Source organism: Rana temporaria, chromosome 12 (genome assembly GCF_905171775.1).
Source record: "Rana temporaria chromosome 12, aRanTem1.1, whole genome shotgun sequence".
NCBI lineage: Eukaryota > Metazoa > Chordata > Amphibia > Anura > Ranidae > Rana > Rana temporaria.
Genome location: NC_053500.1, coordinates 29,852,375 through 29,870,065, shown reverse-complemented (window position 1 = coordinate 29,870,065; position 17,691 = coordinate 29,852,375). Strand labels below are relative to the sequence as shown.

Sequence of the window (17,691 nt, the reverse complement as noted above, 5' to 3'; positions counted from 1 at the left end):
GGAAAAAGATAATTTGTTCCGCATTGACTTTGATTGCATGCAATACCGCATGTGGCCAGAGGTGGGGGCGGCGGAGAGCCTCAGAAATATTCGGGGACAGCTCGGCTGAACTCGGAATCCCTCCGGAATGGAGTATTACCGAGCAGCTCCGAACCGTTCCGAATGTCACCGGCGCCCCTGCAAATCTGGCCAAATGCGGTACTTGTTTTGCGAGACAACACCCGCAAACCAAGTTAGCATTTTTTTATTTTTTTAAGTTGCTCGTCTTTCCAAACGCTTGTAACCGCGTTACTCTTAAACCAAGGTTCCACTGTATAACTATTTTTGGCTTTATCTGGAAATCATGTACCACTTAGGGAGCAAGGGTGTGCTTACAAACGTTGGTGGTAAAAGGAACTCCATCTCATAATGTTAGAATTTATGCAATGTGAGTAATTTGGTAATTAGAGGAGGAGAAAAAAGAAAAACATAATAAATCATCATCACGGTCGTGTCCAGTTCCAGTGCATTTTGTACCTTGAAGATATGTGCTTTCAGTATGTGGTGCCCAAGCTCTATGGTCTGCTGCCTGTTCAGCTTCCCTTCCTGACGAGAGAACCAGAAAGCCAGCAGGATATGTCCACTCCTGAGGAAGACACACAGTGTTATCTCGCTTGAATGCATCAGTGACTCAGTATGATCTTTCATAGACAAACTAGAACATCTAACGGTATGACCATTACCACAGCATGGCATGTAAATAAAACAATGAAAGCTCAAATACATTTCCTAATTCATGCCCTACTAAGACCCGATCAACTGTTCACAAAAGAGAGATTCTAGCAAGATAATACCCTAGAAATGATAGCATGCACAGATAAGGCACACAAATATGATTAGATATTCCTACCATTGTTTTTATATATTTATCTCCTAGAACAGGGGTCTCCAAACTTTTTACTTCGAGGGCCACATTCTATATTTTACACACATTCGCGGGCCGGAAACATAATTTATAAATAAATCCACAGAAGAAGAATAGAATAGAATTTGACTTACTGCTGACAGCAGGATTGGATGGTGCTCCTATATTCTTTGCTGGCACCTAAACGCTGGAGCATCATGCAGCGGGGCTAAACTTCCAGCGTGCATGAGGCTTTACATCCGTGTCACCATCATCTGTGTCCCCATCAGTCTTCCCATTCATCTGTGTCCCCATTTATCTGTGTCCCCATCATCTGTGTCCCCATCAGTCTCCCCATCCATCAGTCTTCCCATCCATCTGTGTCCCCATCCACCTGTGTCCCCATCCACCTGTGTCCCCATCAGTCTCCCCATTCATCTGTGTCCCCATCAGTGTCCCCATTCATCTGTGTCCCCATTCATCTGTGTCCCCATCAGTGTCCCCATCCACCTGTGTCCCCATCCACCTGTGTCCCCATCATCTGTGTCCCCATCATCTGTGTCCCCATCAGTCTCCCCATCCACCTGTGTCCCCATCATCTGTGTCCCCATCATCTGTGTCCCCATCATCTGTGTCCCCATCATCTGTGTCCCCATCAGTCTCCCCATCCACCTGTGTCCCCATCATCTGTGTCCCCATCATCTGTGTCCCCATCAGTCTCCCCATCCATCTGTGTCACCATCATCTGTGTCCCCATCAGTCTCCCCATTCATCTGTGTCCCCATTCATCTGTGTCCCCATCAGTCTTCCCATTCATTTGTGTCCCCATCCATCTGTGTCCCCATCAGTCTCCCCATCCATCTGTCTCCCCATCCATCTGTGTCCCCATCAGTCTCCCCATTCATCTGTGTCCCCATCAGTCTCCCCATCCATCTGTGTCCCCATCCATCTGTGTCCCCATTCATCTGTGTCCCCATCAGTTTCCCCATCCACCTGCGTCCCCATTCATCTGTGTCCCCATCATCTGTGTCCCCATTCATCTGTGTCCCTATTCATCTGTGTCCCCATCCATCTGTGTCCCCATCCATCTGTGTCCCCATTTATCTGTGTCCCCATTTATCTGTGTCCCCATCCATCTGTGTCCCCATTCATCTGTGTCCCCATCCATCTGTGTCCCCATCAGTCTTCCCATTCATCTGTGTCCCCATTCATCTGTGTCCCCATTCATCTGTGTCCCCATCAGTCTCCGCATTCATCTGTGTCCCCATCAGTCTCCCCATTCATCTGTGTCCCCATCAGTCTCCCCATTCATCTGTGTCCCCATTCATCTGTGTCCCCATCAGTCTCCGCATTCATCTGTGTCCCCATCAGTCTCCCCATCATCTGTGTCCCCATCAGTCTCCCCATTCATCTGTGTCCCCATTCATCTGTGTCCCCATCAGTCTCCGCATTCATCTGTGTCCCCATCAGTCTTCCCATTCATCTGTGTCCCCATTCATCTGTGTCCCCATCAGTCTCCCCATCCACCTGTGTCCCCATCAGTCTCCCCATTCATCTGTGTCCCCATCAGTGTCCCCATCCATCTGTGTCCCCATTCATCTGTGTCCCCATCAGTGTCCCCATCCACCTGTGTCCCCATCCACCTGTGTCCCCATCATCTGTGTCCCCATCATCTGTGTCCCCATCATCTGTGTCCCCATCAGTCTCCCCATCCACCTGTGTCCCCATCATCTGTGTCCCCATCATCTGTGTCCCCATCAGTCTCCCCATCCATCTGTGTCACCATCATCTGTGTCCCCATCAGTCTCCCCATTCATCTGTGTCCCCATTCATCTGTGTCCCCATCAGTCTTCCCATTCATTTGTGTCCCCATCCATCTGTGTCCCCATCAGTCTCCCCATCCATCTGTCTCCCCATCCATCTGTGTCCCCATCAGTCTCCCCATTCATCTGTGTCCCCATCAGTCTCCCCATCCATCTGTGTCCCCATCCATCTGTGTCCCCATTCATCTGTGTCCCCATCAGTTTCCCCATCCACCTGCGTCCCCATTCATCTGTGTCCCCATCATCTGTGTCCCCATTCATCTGTGTCCCTATTCATCTGTGTCCCCATCCATCTGTGTCCCCATCCATCTGTGTCCCCATTTATCTGTGTCCCCATTTATCTGTGTCCCCATCCATCTGTGTCCCCATTCATCTGTGTCCCCATCCATCTGTGTCCCCATCAGTCTTCCCATTCATCTGTGTCCCCATTCATCTGTGTCCCCATTCATCTGTGTCCCCATCAGTCTCCGCATTCATCTGTGTCCCCATCAGTCTCCCCATTCATCTGTGTCCCCATCAGTCTCCCCATTCATCTGTGTCCCCATTCATCTGTGTCCCCATCAGTCTCCGCATTCATCTGTGTCCCCATCAGTCTCCCCATCATCTGTGTCCCCATCAGTCTCCCCATTCATCTGTGTCCCCATTCATCTGTGTCCCCATCAGTCTCCGCATTCATCTGTGTCCCCATCAGTCTTCCCATTCATCTGTGTCCCCATTCATCTGTGTCCCCATCAGTCTCCGCATTCATCTGTGTCCCCATCAGTCTCCCCATTCATCTGTGTCCCCATCAGTCTCCGCATTCATCTGTGTCCCCATCAGTCTTCCCATTCATCTGTGTCCCCATTCATCTGTGTCCCCATCAGTCTCCCCATTCATCTGTGTCCCCATCAGTCTCCCCATTCATCTGTGTCCCCATTCTTCTGTGTCCCCATCACTCATCAGGCTATCCCCACAAATTGGTGTCCCCATTAGAGCCCCCCCCATCATTTATCCGAGTCTCCCTGCACATTTGTGTCCCCATCACAGCCCAACCCCGCCTGCATATTTGTGTCACCATTAGAGCCATCAGCCCCCCTCCTCACATGTTTGTGTCCCCATAAGAGCCACCAGCACCCCCACATTTGTGTCCCCATCAAACCCCACAGATATTTGTGTCCCCATCAGAATCATCAGCTCCCCACATTTGTGTCCCCATCAGACCCCACAGATATTTGTGTCCCCATCAGAGTCATCACCCCCCCCCCCCATATATATATATTTATGTCCCATCAGTCATCAGCCCCCCCCCCCACATTTATGTCCCCATCAGTCATCAGCCCCCCCCCCCCACATGTATGTCCCCATCAGAGTCATAAGCCCCCCAAAATGTGTGTCCCCATCAGTCTACAACCCCCCCTCCACGTGTGTCCCCAGCAGAGTCATCAGCCCCCCAAAATTTGTGTCCAAATCGGTCTGAAAAACCCCCTCCACGTGTGTCCCCATCAGAGTCATCAGCCCCCAGATGTTTGTGCCCCATCAGCGCCATTCAACCCACCCCCACTCCAGTGTATCAGCCCCCCTCCTTGCATGTGTCCAGCGCGTCTCCACTCTCCGTCACTGGCTGTGCAGACCTGCTGCATCTCCCGACTCCCGCCCCGCTGGTATTGCACACTCGTTACTGGTTAACAGCGAGGCGGGAGGCGGGAGCAGGGAGGCGGCAACCGGTCTGCCCTAAACACCTTATTGGCTGCTGGGATGCCGTGGTCCCAGCAGCCAACACACACAGTGAGATGCCGGGAGGGATTGCGGGACCTGCGCTGCATATTGCCTGGGGCGAATATGCAGCGCAGATTCCACAACTAACAGGTGGACTAAGGAGTCACGCTGCGGGCCGGAAGAAATGGCCTGGCGGGCCGGATGTGGCCCGCGGGCCGTAGTTTGGAGACCCCTGTCCTAGAACAAGAGCTTCCACTGGAACGGCACTGTATTATTCCATGGGATACACAAATACAGGGGAGGAAAAGTTCTGGACACTTTGGGAGCAGGGCTCAAGTCCTGCGGGAACGTGTGGGAACGGAGTTCCTGCACTTTTTTCACAGAAGGAACTCCGTTCCCTTTGCAGGACTAGAGCAGCCGAGAGCAGTTGAGCCGCCCGAGACAATCCTTCACTAAGCGGTGATGCCCAGCTCGAGTCACTGTCAGGGGCAGGCGAACCTTAGTAATCCTTTGTTACTGGCCGCTGTTTATGGATTCCTCGGGTAGTGTGCGGGTATTTCGTCATTTCCTCGATGCCGCAATGTCTCCTGGGAGCTTTTGTTATTGTTCCCAGGAGACATTGCGGAGGTCTGCCGCAAGTTATTGCAGGATTTAGAAAGAACTTGCTTCAGTGGATCAAAAAAAAAAAAACATGCGGTTTAGTAATTATGCATATGAGTGAATAAAATATAATTTTTTTTGGTGGGGGAGTAGATCTTGGGTGGGAGTTCCCACACTTTTTCCCCCAGGACTTGACCCCTGTTTGGGAGCCAACAGGCAATTCTTAAGAGCCAGAAGCTTGGGCTACCACTTACAACCACTGAGAACTTAGCCAGCTGTCATTTGTTTCTCTTAAAAATAATTCAAGAGTAACTCTACTTTAAAAAAAAAAAAAAAACACATTGCCCTGGGTGATCGGTCCTATACAAGGATTTTAACAAACTTTGTTGCAGATTCCTACCTTTTGTTATTCTGAAGAAATATCCACCTGTGTCTGTTTCTATGTGCAAAGTGAATGTGAATGGGAGTGACTTTTTAATTAATAATCAGCTGCTGAACTTGCAGGCTTCTAATAAGAAAAATGTAAGGCTCTGCATCCCTTTAGACATGATTAAGTCTTTGGTAGTATCTCACCAAAACTGAAATGTTTTTTGCAGAGGATGCCCAAAATCTGATTTATATCTTGGTGCAGACGTCTGGGAAAACCAGTGAGCTAATCACAAAAGCAGGCAATGACATGTCTGGGGGGCACTCTGTATACCCTCTGTGTACAGAACACCTCCGGGTTCCCATATTGCATTTAACAGAAAATGACTGCACTGCAGATTGAAAAGGAAAGGTAATTTTTTAATAACATTATATTACATGTGGCTTTTTTTTTTTACCATGAAAGTGGAGTTACCCTTTAGATCAAACCTGTGCTTTAATGCCTCCCTCCTTAGCGGGACATATTTCTTTCATCAAGGTTAGTATGTGCTGCTGGAAAGAGGGCAATTTAAAACTTCAGCTCTCATAACTGTACAGCCCTTACGGAGTGGAGATCTTTTTCACATCTGTGTTGTTTGTGAAAACAATACATACATGTTTGGGGCACATACTAGGCGTTCTTTTGTCAAAATTTATTTCTATGATCGATCTATAATCTATAGACAAAAAAGTATTTTTTATGTTGATCAGTTTTTGTTAAAAAAAAAAAAAAAAAATTATCCCTCGAGTGGTTAAAGCCATAATGTGCTAGTATGGCTCTGTGTGTGAATGAACGCACAGAGCAGCATCTCAGGAAAGAGCCTGCTTGGGTGCCCCCATTGGAAGCGGCTTGCTCTGGGGACACTAGGCAGGAGCCGGAAGCGCCGGCGGAGTACTCGAGAAGAGGAGGATTGGGGCTGCTCTGTGCAAAACCGCTGCACAGAGCAGGTAAGTATAACATGTTTGTTATTTATAAAAGAATGCATTGCCTGAATTTACTAGTTGCAGACTTTGGGCGTGCTACACGTGACCAAAAAAATCAGGACATGTGTAGCATATGCAGACTCTCTATCCTGCTTCTGGGACCTTCCCCTCGCCTCCAAGTATACCTTAATTGTGGAATGTGATTAGTCAAAGCTGGCTCTACAGTATACTCAGAGAAGAGGTCAAAAAGTAAAAAAAAAAAGTAGTCTGAATCAGTGTTTACAAACCTGCGATTATATAAAGTAACATATTGTTAATTTTATATCTTTCTGTTCATTAATCTGCAGATCAAAGTGGTGAATTTTAATCTGCAGATGTCAGTTAAAGCAACCTGACAAGTAAACAAAGTAAAAACTTTAAATAATATATGTTCCTCGGTTTAACCCTTCATTTACTATAATCAGCCCCAATTAACTCCATATTCTCCTTCTCTTATTTTCTGCAAATTTTTTTGATTCTATTTTTAAGTATTTTTATGTAAACTCTTGCATGTTTTTGTTTGTTAATATTTTTACAGAATAAAATGTAACTGTGTATTAACACTATTTATTTTTAAAACGAACACTGCTCAATTGCATTTTGTTAGTCTTGTTGCGATTTATTGTCGGAGGATTGTGAAAAAAAAAAGCATTTCTAAACAATATCATGAAAAAGTATGTTTGCCCTTATAATATATATATATAATATATATATATATATATACCGTATATATATATATATATATATATATATATATATATATACACACACACACATATTTTATTCTATCTTTTCATGTGACAACACTGAAGAAATGGCACTTATGCCTTGTTTCCACTGAACGGAACGGTTTGGGTCAGTATGTTTGGAACAGTTTAGAATGGACTGGTCTATTCTCGTGAGTGTTTCCACTGCAAATCGGAACCATACAGGATTTAGGAAAAATGCCTAGTGCGTCCACCAATCAGTGAGATGTATTTGTAGGTCTGCCCTAATGGAACCGCTCCATTTCTATGGCCCCACATCTGAAGCAGGACCCAGAATGGTCCGGTACGGTTCGCTTTTATGGCACGCTTTCATAATGGAAACACCCAAAATAGCGAACCGAACCAAACCGTACCGAACCGATCCGCTCAGTGGAAACGAGGCATAACATAGTTAGTCAGGTTGAAAAAAGACACAAGTCCATCAAGTTCAACCATAAGAAATAAAATAATAATAATATAATACACTTATAAGTGTACAGCTTGTATAACAGTGTACATTTGCTGTCTTCTCAAAATAACTCAACACACAGCCATTAATGTCTAAACCACTGGCAACAAAAGTGAGTACACGTGAAATTTAACTGTAGCTCCCCAGTGCCGGCAGCACGCATGCACATGCAGCCCAGCTGAGCATTAAGGATGAGCTCTGGCGTGTTCGCATAGAACACGTGCAGAGCCCGACAGGAAGTGTGCACGGCGCTGAGCTAATCACAGCCAGGGAGACATTTCCCGATGCTCGGCTGCAGGGATCGTGAAATGTCTCCCTGGCTGTTATTAGCGCAGCGCCGTGCACACTTCCTGGCGGGCTCTGCACGTGTACCATGCGAACACGCCAGAGCTCATCCTTACTAAGCATGTGCACTCAACTTTGGTCGACCATGGTGAGGCCTGTTCCGAGTGGAACTTGTCCTGTTAAATCGCTGTATGGTCTTGGCCACCGTGCTGCAGCTCAGTTTCAGGGTCTTGGCAATCTTCTTATAGCCTAGGCCATCTTTATGTAGAGCAACAATTTTTTTTTCAGATCCTCAGAGAGTTCTTTGCCATGAGATACCATGTTGAACTTCCAGTGACCAGTATGAAAGAGTGAGAGCGATAACACCAAATTTAACACACCTGCGACCTCGTAACACTAATTGGGCCTAATTGGACATTTTCTCTTAGAGGTGTACTCACTTTTGTTGCCAGTGGTTTAGACATTAATGGCTGTGTGTTGAGTTATTTTGAGGGGACAGCAAATTTACACTGTTATACAAGCTGTACACTCACTACTTGACATTGTAGAAAAGTGTAATTTCTTCAGTGTTGCCACATGAAAATATATAATCAATTATTTACAAAAATGTGAGGGGTGCACTGGTCCCTCTCTTTCTCCTCACAGGACAAAGCAGCCACTGGTTCCTGCTGTTGTCAATCAAATTCTGTAAGGAGGGACCAGGGAGAGAGAGCCCACAAGTGTGCCCCCATTGCAAATGGCTTGCTATGGTGGCACACGCAATAGAGGAGGAGCCTAGAGTGCCGGCAGGGGGCCCTAGAAGAGGCAGTTTGGGGCCACTCTGTACAATACCATTACAGAGCAGGTAAGTATAACACTTTAAACATCTGTGCAGTAATATGAATCAGAGAAAATACATTTTATTCACACACTTACATCTGTTTGTCCAAAAAGAGAAACATTCTAAAAGAACTGCAAATGATGTAAGGAACATAGCTAAATATAACATGATGTGTTAGGGTTTTATACTTTACAGGTGTCATCACATCAACAAACCTCTAACTGCTCCTTGGCACTGTCTTCTGATCCTGAATACTGTAAAACCTTGGTTTGCGAGCATAATTTGTTCCAGAAACATGCTTGTAATTCAAAGCACTTGTATATCAAAGCTTTTTTTTATAGGGGATAAAAGAGAAGAGAGGCACCTCTAAGTGTAGCAATAAGTTGCTAAATGTTGTACCTTCATTAAATGTAACCGTATTGCTACACTTAGAGGCTCCTCTCTTCTTTTTTATACTCAGTTGTGACATGACGCTACTCTTATATCAAGACATCGCTTGTATATCAAGGCAAAATTTATTAAAACATCTTGTTTGTCTTGCAAAACGCTCTCAAACCAAGGTTTTACTGTATAAACAGAATTGCAGGGCTGGGGGATCTGCTACACACAGAAGGTTTTTTACTGTCAGCCTTTACAACCACTATAAGCTGGGTATGCACGGGTTGAATAATGGCCAACCCCACAGGATGTCAAAATATCTGAACAATGCCTGCTTTAATTGGATGCAGCTGCTGTTCAGCCAACAATTTTCTGCCTGGCTCCTTCAATTTTTCACTGAAGGGATGTCAGGTGGGAGGCAGCCGACAGGGCCAGCGACTGCGAATTTTATCAGGAACTAGTCGAAATTCACTCCATGTGTAACCAGCTTTACGGACGGCCTCACTAAAATGATGCCAATTTAAAAAAATGCTTTATGAATGCAAAAACAAACTTGCTCACCTTGGGTCACACAGAAACTTGGTTTTCTCTCCATCTTCTCTCCAAATTAGCCATTCCCTGAATGAAGGATGGACAAACATTCGAGTCAGATCCCTTCTTTTGATGAGGAACATAGAAAGGTTCTCCATTCGTTGTTGAAAATCCTCCCACTCCAGACCTCCATCCACACTGCCTGCGTTAATGGCCTGGAAGATGTGCTCATCAGTCAAGGGATGGAGGGAAGCTACAGCAACATTAAGAAGAGGGAGAGCCCTTTCAAAAGAGGACTGGGTTGGGAACCTCATGTTACACTGTAAGAGATAGACCTCGGACAGAGACACAGGAACCACCTTGTAGCTGGAGCTCTTGAGTACTAGGTAGCCCTTCTCTATAAGGTCAAATGTAAGCTTCAGGTACAAATAAGAGCCCTGGCTCAATGTCTTTAGGTGGGAACTGAGCTTTCCAAATGTTGTGTTGTCCATCTTTCCATTGAGGGAGATGTTGTTCTGGATTTCTGAACTGCTGTGAATACGCTGCAGAATGTAGGCCTGTAAATCCTGATCTATGGCCTCATTTTCTTCCAATCGGTCCAAGAATATACAGTGGAAGGGAAGCAACTTGGTAATATCCTGTTATAGGAATAAATAAAGTGTGTTTAAGGACCAAGCCAACATGGGTGACATGATTAATCCAAACATCTCCATAAAATCACTTATGGAATCCTATAAATCAGTGGTCATCAACCCTGTCCCTCAGGGCCCACTAACAGGCCAGGTTTGCAAGATAACTGAAATACATCACAGGTGATATCATTTGCTGCTCAGTGATTGCAGTATTCTAGTCTGCATCTCCCCAAGGTAATACATAAAACCTGGCCTGTTAGTGGGCCCCTGAGGACAGGGTTGATGACCACTGCTATAAATCACCAAAAAACATTCCTAGTAAATTATTATAATCTGATAAAGAATGTTGAGTGTATTTTCCTGCTATTGTTGGAGCACAATGGTGGTAGATTATGTCCATAGGTCTTGTTATTTTGCTCAGTTTTTTTTTTTTTTTTCCCAAAGTATTTTATTAGTATTTTTCAATACAATAGGAAAAACAGATACATTATGCAAAATGAGACAGTATCGTAAACAACATACAACCATATAGGAATGAATCGGTTTATACATGCAATCACAGCAGTATCATTCACAATAAGCGTACCTATGGTTTATAAGACAACAAAATGCATCTCCAACTGGTGTAAACGATAGGCCGCGAGGCCCAACTAGCAGGAAACGGACAGGAAACTGAGAGTAATGTACTCGGATCTAGCCGAGGAATCCTAGGGTGGGCTGGAAACAACGGAAAGCTAACAAGAGGATCCTGTCGTCAGGACACATCCCCCATACCCGCCCACCCCTCAAGGGATCACACTGTGGGCGGGAAGGGGAACCCCATGTAGCGATTAGAACCCAGAGCACACTAAGTTCCATCAAGCAAGCGAGCCTTCGATCCCTCGTGCAGTGTAGCTTACAGGCCCCGAGAGCGGGAGTTTGCTCAGTTATCAATGCACCTTTTTCATATTTCACATCTTATCATCCCCCTGCTATCACTGTCTCCATCTTATTTCTTGACGGTTACTATTCTATTTTTCCCATTACCACTGTTCCTGTGTAGACTTGAACTGCATGAGTGATGGCATGAAGGCAGAAACCCAGGATCAATAATGGGAGATTTTTGGTTACACAGCTTATGCACTACAATATCTCAGCAAGTTCAAGTCTACAAAGGAACAGTGGTAATAGGAAAAATAACATAGTAACAGTCAAGAAATAAGATGGAGACAGTGATAACAGGGGAGGTGAAATATGAAAACGAAAAAAGGGAAATAAAAGATACAAGGGATTTATCAACAGATTTCCTAACCTGCAGGGTTGTCCTCACAGTCACAATGAGTTTCAGCCAATGGGGGAACTTTCCTATCATCTTGCTTAGAAAAGACACAATTGTGTCTCCATAATCTGGCTTGTGGAACTCTGCCTCGTTCAGTCCATCTATCAGAATGATATAATCCTCGTCAGGGATCTTTCTCTCTAAAAAAGAAGCCAGCAAAAAAAAAATATTTAGATATTGACGCTTTAGGAAAGATATTAGGAATGGTTATAATTCAAGGTGCTTTAACAGTTACCTTTATACAGGTTTTCCAGGGGCTCCAGAACACCCCTACGGAATGAGGCAGCCGGATCCTGAACGCAGGAGCGCAAGCTTAGTAGGCTTTGTAAGTGTGGTTCTCGCAGGAGCTGTTCCCGGTAAGCTACAAGCTGGGGGGCACGGCAGAGCAGGGCAGCCACATTGTGAACAAACTCAGGCACTAGACAGGTATATGCATTATCAGCCTGGCAGTAATGATATGCCACCACCTGAAAAAAAGCAACCAGAAGACATTATTATAGATAAGATGCCCGCTCTTAGTAATCAACCAGATTAGAGGTTTGTAAATAGACTGCCCAACAGAGAAGCAGAACGTTCGTGATATATGGCAGAACTGCTCAGCAGTAACAAGTATAATTTACATTTCAAAGGGTTGTCCCTCTAAAAAGGCAATTCCACATTGCACAGTCTGTAACCTTCTCGCCACAAGGCTCTGTCTTATCTAGTTACAGAACAGTCCAAACACTTTAACTGCCACTTTCCATAGACTAAACAGAAGGACACCTCTCACCAACGCACCATCCTTCATGCACCAGCTCCTCGAATTACAGCATAGTTCATGCTCTAAATGACACAGATTGCTTTATGGAAACTGGAGCATAGAAAGGCATAGCTGCTGCCCAAGGTAATTCATTTTGACATCACTGTACTGGAGAACTGATAGTAAATCTCATTCAATAAACAGCTCTGTTTTCGTTTACATAAGTTATTAAATAATCAATCAATCCACATGTATATATAAACCCCTTAGCTCTGCAGTTTTAGATCATGCCGCCCCCCCCCCCTCTGCCAGTAACACAATGCTGCAGACTATGATCTGACTCACCTGGCAGCATTACAGCACAACCACCCCATACTGCAGTACATTTTTTGCACTGGCTTTTTTCACAGATGAATAAGCCAAACATTGATTGCCTCTTGCACTGCAGTACAGACTCTTGTTTTAGAAAACAATGTAAGAATTTCCCCTTTTTGGGAATACCATGTGTTGTAAAAAAATCACCGTCCTCGTTACCTGTGCGGCTATCCTTCTCATTGATTCCTCTTGCCGTCTACGCATTTCAGGTGTTCCCGGACAGCTACCACTAGGAATGCCAGTATGTGTCTGCCCTGGCTGTGCAATTTCACGGTTGGCTTCCGAGTCTGTTTATAAAAAAGGTGCAACATTAAATTTAATAGTACTTTATAATAAAAGCAATATTTATCACATGACATAAACAACATTCATTTTGAAAACACCGGATATCACATGATCGCTTAACTAAAATACAGTGGGGGGGAAAAAAAACATTAAAAAACAGGAAGGATCTGTTACAGGTAACATTTACAATGATCTTTTTATGTCTAAAAACCTTTTTGTTTTATATTCTCGCTAGCAGTCTCGGAAACTCACGTTTTGGTGAAGCATGGGGGCTGTCGGATGCGATTTGCCTCATGCGTGTTCCATGGCAGCTCAGGGACACAAGTCGAGAAATAATGGCTGTTTTCCCGAAGCCAATGTTGCCACAGATTACTACACCCCGATTTACACTCTCATCTTCACTCTGCAGCTGTGCATCAATCTCATGGAAGAGCCAATCCCGGCCCACAAACGTGGTATCCGTGGTGATGCTCGGCACCTCAAACAGCAGTGGCTTCAAGGAGATGTCAGGAGGCCGGTAGGGAGCAAAGCGAACTGAGTAGAGAGAAAGATGTTATTGTCAGGAAGGGAAATCTGGCTCTTTCATATTAATTAATAACTAGAGGACTAGAGATACTTTCACAAACAAACAATTTCAGCTCACCCATCATACCTCGTAGATCTTGTGGAGTACGTGGTCCAGCAAGGGTCTGTCGTGGCATTCGCAAAGAGGTACGTAGAGGGGTGTGTCTCTGCTCATCCAAGTAGGCAAGGTCCTCCAGGTGTGCGGTACTGGTGGCTAAGGTGGTTAAAAAGCAAAAGTGAGATAAAACAGAGTATATGGGTGAAGAACAACAGGGGGAGAAATGAAATAAGGCAAAGACCACAAAGAGGTCAGAGAAAGAGAACAACCAAATCATGGAGTGAACTAAAAGGAAGGAAGGCAATATGATGAAAATTCTAGAAGAAAAAAACAAAGATAAAAAAAATACAAAGTGGAGGAAAAAAAGAACAAAATATACAAACAGCAGAAAATGGTAGAGAGGGGAAAGGGAGGATTGAGAATTACGAGATGTGAAAGAGAAAAATACAATCTAAATGAATAATTCTTTCATGCAGGAAAATATTATTCCCATGTCCAGCTGTGAACTCCAACAGATACATGCTCGGCTGGATTCCACATTTACATAAAAGCACACCAGACTATCGTGTGTTTCATGCTGTACCGGCAACTAACATTTCTCTTTGTGGCCAATGAAAGTCCCATCATTGTGGGCTCCAGCCGAATTTACTGCCAAGGAAATTCCATTCACCTATCTAATGCAGAGTTAATGTTCTAAAGGTAAATGTGTTGAGGTGGCACAACACATACCGTTACCTGCAGATTCACTTTTCTGTCACAATTCTTCTCTGTAACTACATTTGTTAAAGCAGCAGTTTGATGCATTATTGTCTATGGAAAAGAAAAGGGTAACAGCGCTCTCTGCAGGGACAACCCAATCCATACACCAGGTCCACTCACAGGTGCCTAGGCTCGATGTATCCCATCACATTCCAATGTAGCAAATAGTAAGAAGAGTTGGCAAGACTGTAATCCTCGAAGTGTCATTGATTGGTACATCAGAGTGAGAGTAAAACAATAAGAGGAAAAACGTAGCTGTGCGACGACGAAGGCTATTGCCGAAACGCATCAGCGCTATTGTTTTACTGTCACTCTGATGTACCAATAAATGACACTTCAAGGATTACAGTCTTGCCGGCTCTTCTCACTATCTATATTATTGTCTATGACTGAATTCGGAAAAATGTACTGCAAAGCTGGCCATATACAGATCTAGTTAGATCAACAGACTGCACCCAGGACCTACATAATCCAGAGTCTGGAAAACTTCACACTACAAAGTTGCAGGTAAATTTTGCATATCTAGAAGATGAGATCTGGAATAAATTCTGACAGTGCCTGTATGGCCAGCTAGAGATGCCACGTGTTCTCTGTAAAATGGAAAAAACCATAGGCGTGCGCACATAGGGTGTAAGGTGTGCCTGGGCACACCCTAATCACCCTGTACTATGCAGATTCCCCCTGCTGCTTGGCTGCAGTGAAAGGGACTGGGGAATCTCTGTCCTCAGTCCCTTTCTCTGCCTCAAAAGTTAGACATCAGGGGTCTGTTTAGACCACTGATATTTCACCAAAGCCCCCAAACAGGGCTCCTAAAAAAACGAATATTAAAAAAATAATAATAATAATAAAAATAAAATTGTAAAAAAATAATAATACAAATAAAGATAAACTACTGACACGATCTCTGCCCTGCTGACAAAGCCCTACTGACTTGCCCACTGCCATATATGGTATATTACACACGCATGTGTGTTTGAGCTTTGGTGTGCACACCCTAATGCAATAGGCTGCGCACACCTATGGAAAAAACTCTATATTTTGTCTGGCACCCAATATTTGTGTACACACTAGCACTTTGCAAGTTCATATTAAATCCTGCAAATAATTTGATTCTAGGACAGGTATACTCAGCACTGGTCCCCACCCCCCCCCCCCCCCCGAGTCACATACTGCAGAATAAGACACAATGCTACCTGGACTGCCGTATACCCCACTACACTTCTGACACCAGTTCCATTAACATGAAAAAACAACCAAATCCCTTGACCCAGTAAGTGGTAGTTTATCAGATTAACCTTTTCACGGTCCAAGTAAAGAAAACAGATTAATTAAGAATAATGGTTTATTTAAGCTTGATTCGTTTTCCTCCCACCATCTGCAGTCCTGTATCTCTTTTCCTCCCCCTCACTCCCACGGAAAGAGAGAGCGGCATTAAGATTCTAGACACACACAAGCTTGTGATCAAGCCTCTGCCCCCAATGAACATAACTTTGTGCACAGTACAATCATAGCAGTCCAGGACAACCCAAAACACCTTTTCTCACCTGCAACCGAATTGGGGCGGGGCATGAGGTAGAGCGGGATGGACTGCACAGACTGGGAGAGCCCCGTGTCCAGTCCCCTCTCGGGGATCTTGTTTAAGCTGAAGGTAGAGGCCATTAGATTTTCATCCACCCGGTACAAACTGGAATCCATGGACTTCTGAGGCTGTTTAATACACCCACGAGAACTGAGGTCTTTGTTGCCGTCTGCGCCATACTTGGAACGGTCCACATTCTCGGAGTAGCTGGTCAGGGTGGCTGCAGGTAAGAAGAGGGAATCAGCATTATGATGAACACCGAAGTACAATAACATGCCCAGTCCCACAAAGTGTTATGCTAGAAAAATGAATCAGCTTCTTCTTCTGCTGGATGTTCTAATATCTGCACTGCAGGTTGGTAGCAGAGCAAATTGTATTCTAAATCACCATTCAGGGCATGTGTGGGCCCCGCAGATGGGAATTAACAGCACACGTGCCCCGTGCACACCGCCAGCATGAATTTCATGCCAGCATTCTCATCATTGACAAATTTACTAAGAAAAATAATGGGCAATGCTGGAATCTGACACATCGATTCATAATCTTCGATCTTCTGCTTCAGCATGAAGCAGAGAAGGAGACATTGTCATTCCTCTCCCCCTCCGCTTCAGCAGCAGGAGTCAGAGAGGCAGATCGATAGGATCTTAAGGCAACGGCTTCCTTGTAGAAATAACAGTCTGCCTGCAGGAAAGCAGAGAAAACACACAGACATTATACATCCAAACCACGGACACACTGCGTACGTCAGAGAATCAGAGCCCATAATACAGACATCATGGCCATGTCCCCCATCACCTTCCCCCGACAGAAGAAAGACGCAGAGAGAAGAAGAATTCTGACATCGGCCTCCTATACAGCTAGTCTGACATCTTGCCAATATACAGTGTATCGTATCTGATAGCTTCTAATATGGAGTAGAGAGACATTGTGTGACGTTTAGATTACATACAATATATCTGACATTCTTGTCAAATAAATCACATGCAGTGTACCATTTCTGATAGAGTTCAAAGATAAAGGATTTGCAGTATTAAATGTTCTATAGAATATCTAGCATACATCCCATATAGCTTATATACAGCTTTCTAAGCTATAGGATATGTGACAGCCTTGTAATGTGCAGATGGCTTTTTTAATGTAAAGTATGTACATTTGGTTATATTATACACTAGAGCAGGGGTCTCCAATCTTTTCAAACAAAGAGCCACTTTATTGCCCTTCAGACTTTAGGAGGGCCGGATTGGGGCCAGCAAAGGAAAAAAATGTCACAGGCCCGGCATCAGTGAGAACAAATATGGCTTCAGGGTTGGTGTTTAATAGGAATAGGAGTATTCCCCCTATTAGTAGGAGGAATAGTATCCCATCATTGGTATCAGTGGATAATATAGTGCCCCATTGTTGGTGTCAATGGGAAGAATAGTGCCTCATGTCAGTGGGAGGAATTGTGCCCCAAGGGCCGGATAAAGGCTAGCAAAAGGCCACATCTGGCCCTCGGGCTGCAGTTTGGACACCCCATGCACTAGAGCCTATTCCTCTCAGCCTTCCCTAATTTTCAGATATCATCACCTCCTCATAACAGAGACATATTACCCCGTCTCCCCCTCCTTATATACATATGGTAGGAACCATTCTAATACACAGATATTATGAACGGATTTGCTACATTTGCTGGTGATCATGATATGCTCCTCTCTTCTCCTCCTAATACATAGACAACATGCGAAGACCCTCCTAAAATGCAGGGTATCATGATGTGTTCCTCTCTCCCTCCTAATACATAGACA

The 17,691-nt window shown here is 44.7% G+C and overlaps 1 protein-coding gene across 5 annotated transcripts in view; it reads right to left on the bottom strand.

The window, feature by feature from the left end:
- TANC2 (tetratricopeptide repeat, ankyrin repeat and coiled-coil containing 2) overlaps positions 1 to 17,691 on the bottom strand; it is a 419,029-nt gene that overhangs the window by 32,234 nt on the left and 369,104 nt on the right. For 3 of the 5 annotated variants that reach the window (XM_040330204.1, XM_040330206.1, XM_040330208.1), the window contains 8 exons: positions 15,873 to 16,127; positions 13,600 to 13,725; positions 13,200 to 13,481; positions 12,822 to 12,949; positions 11,784 to 12,015; positions 11,522 to 11,688; positions 9,629 to 10,236; positions 517 to 625 (listed from right to left, as the gene is read on the bottom strand). In XM_040330204.1, the coding sequence (XP_040186138.1) occupies positions 517 to 625; positions 9,629 to 10,236; positions 11,522 to 11,688; positions 11,784 to 12,015; positions 12,822 to 12,949; positions 13,200 to 13,481; positions 13,600 to 13,725; positions 15,873 to 16,127 (1,907 nt within the window). Of the gene's footprint in view, positions 1 to 516; positions 626 to 9,628; positions 10,237 to 11,521; positions 11,689 to 11,783; positions 12,016 to 12,821; positions 12,950 to 13,199; positions 13,482 to 13,590; positions 13,726 to 15,872; positions 16,128 to 17,691 lie in introns of all 5 variants that reach the window. The other 2 variants (XM_040330205.1, XM_040330207.1) reach the window with 1 other exon arrangement.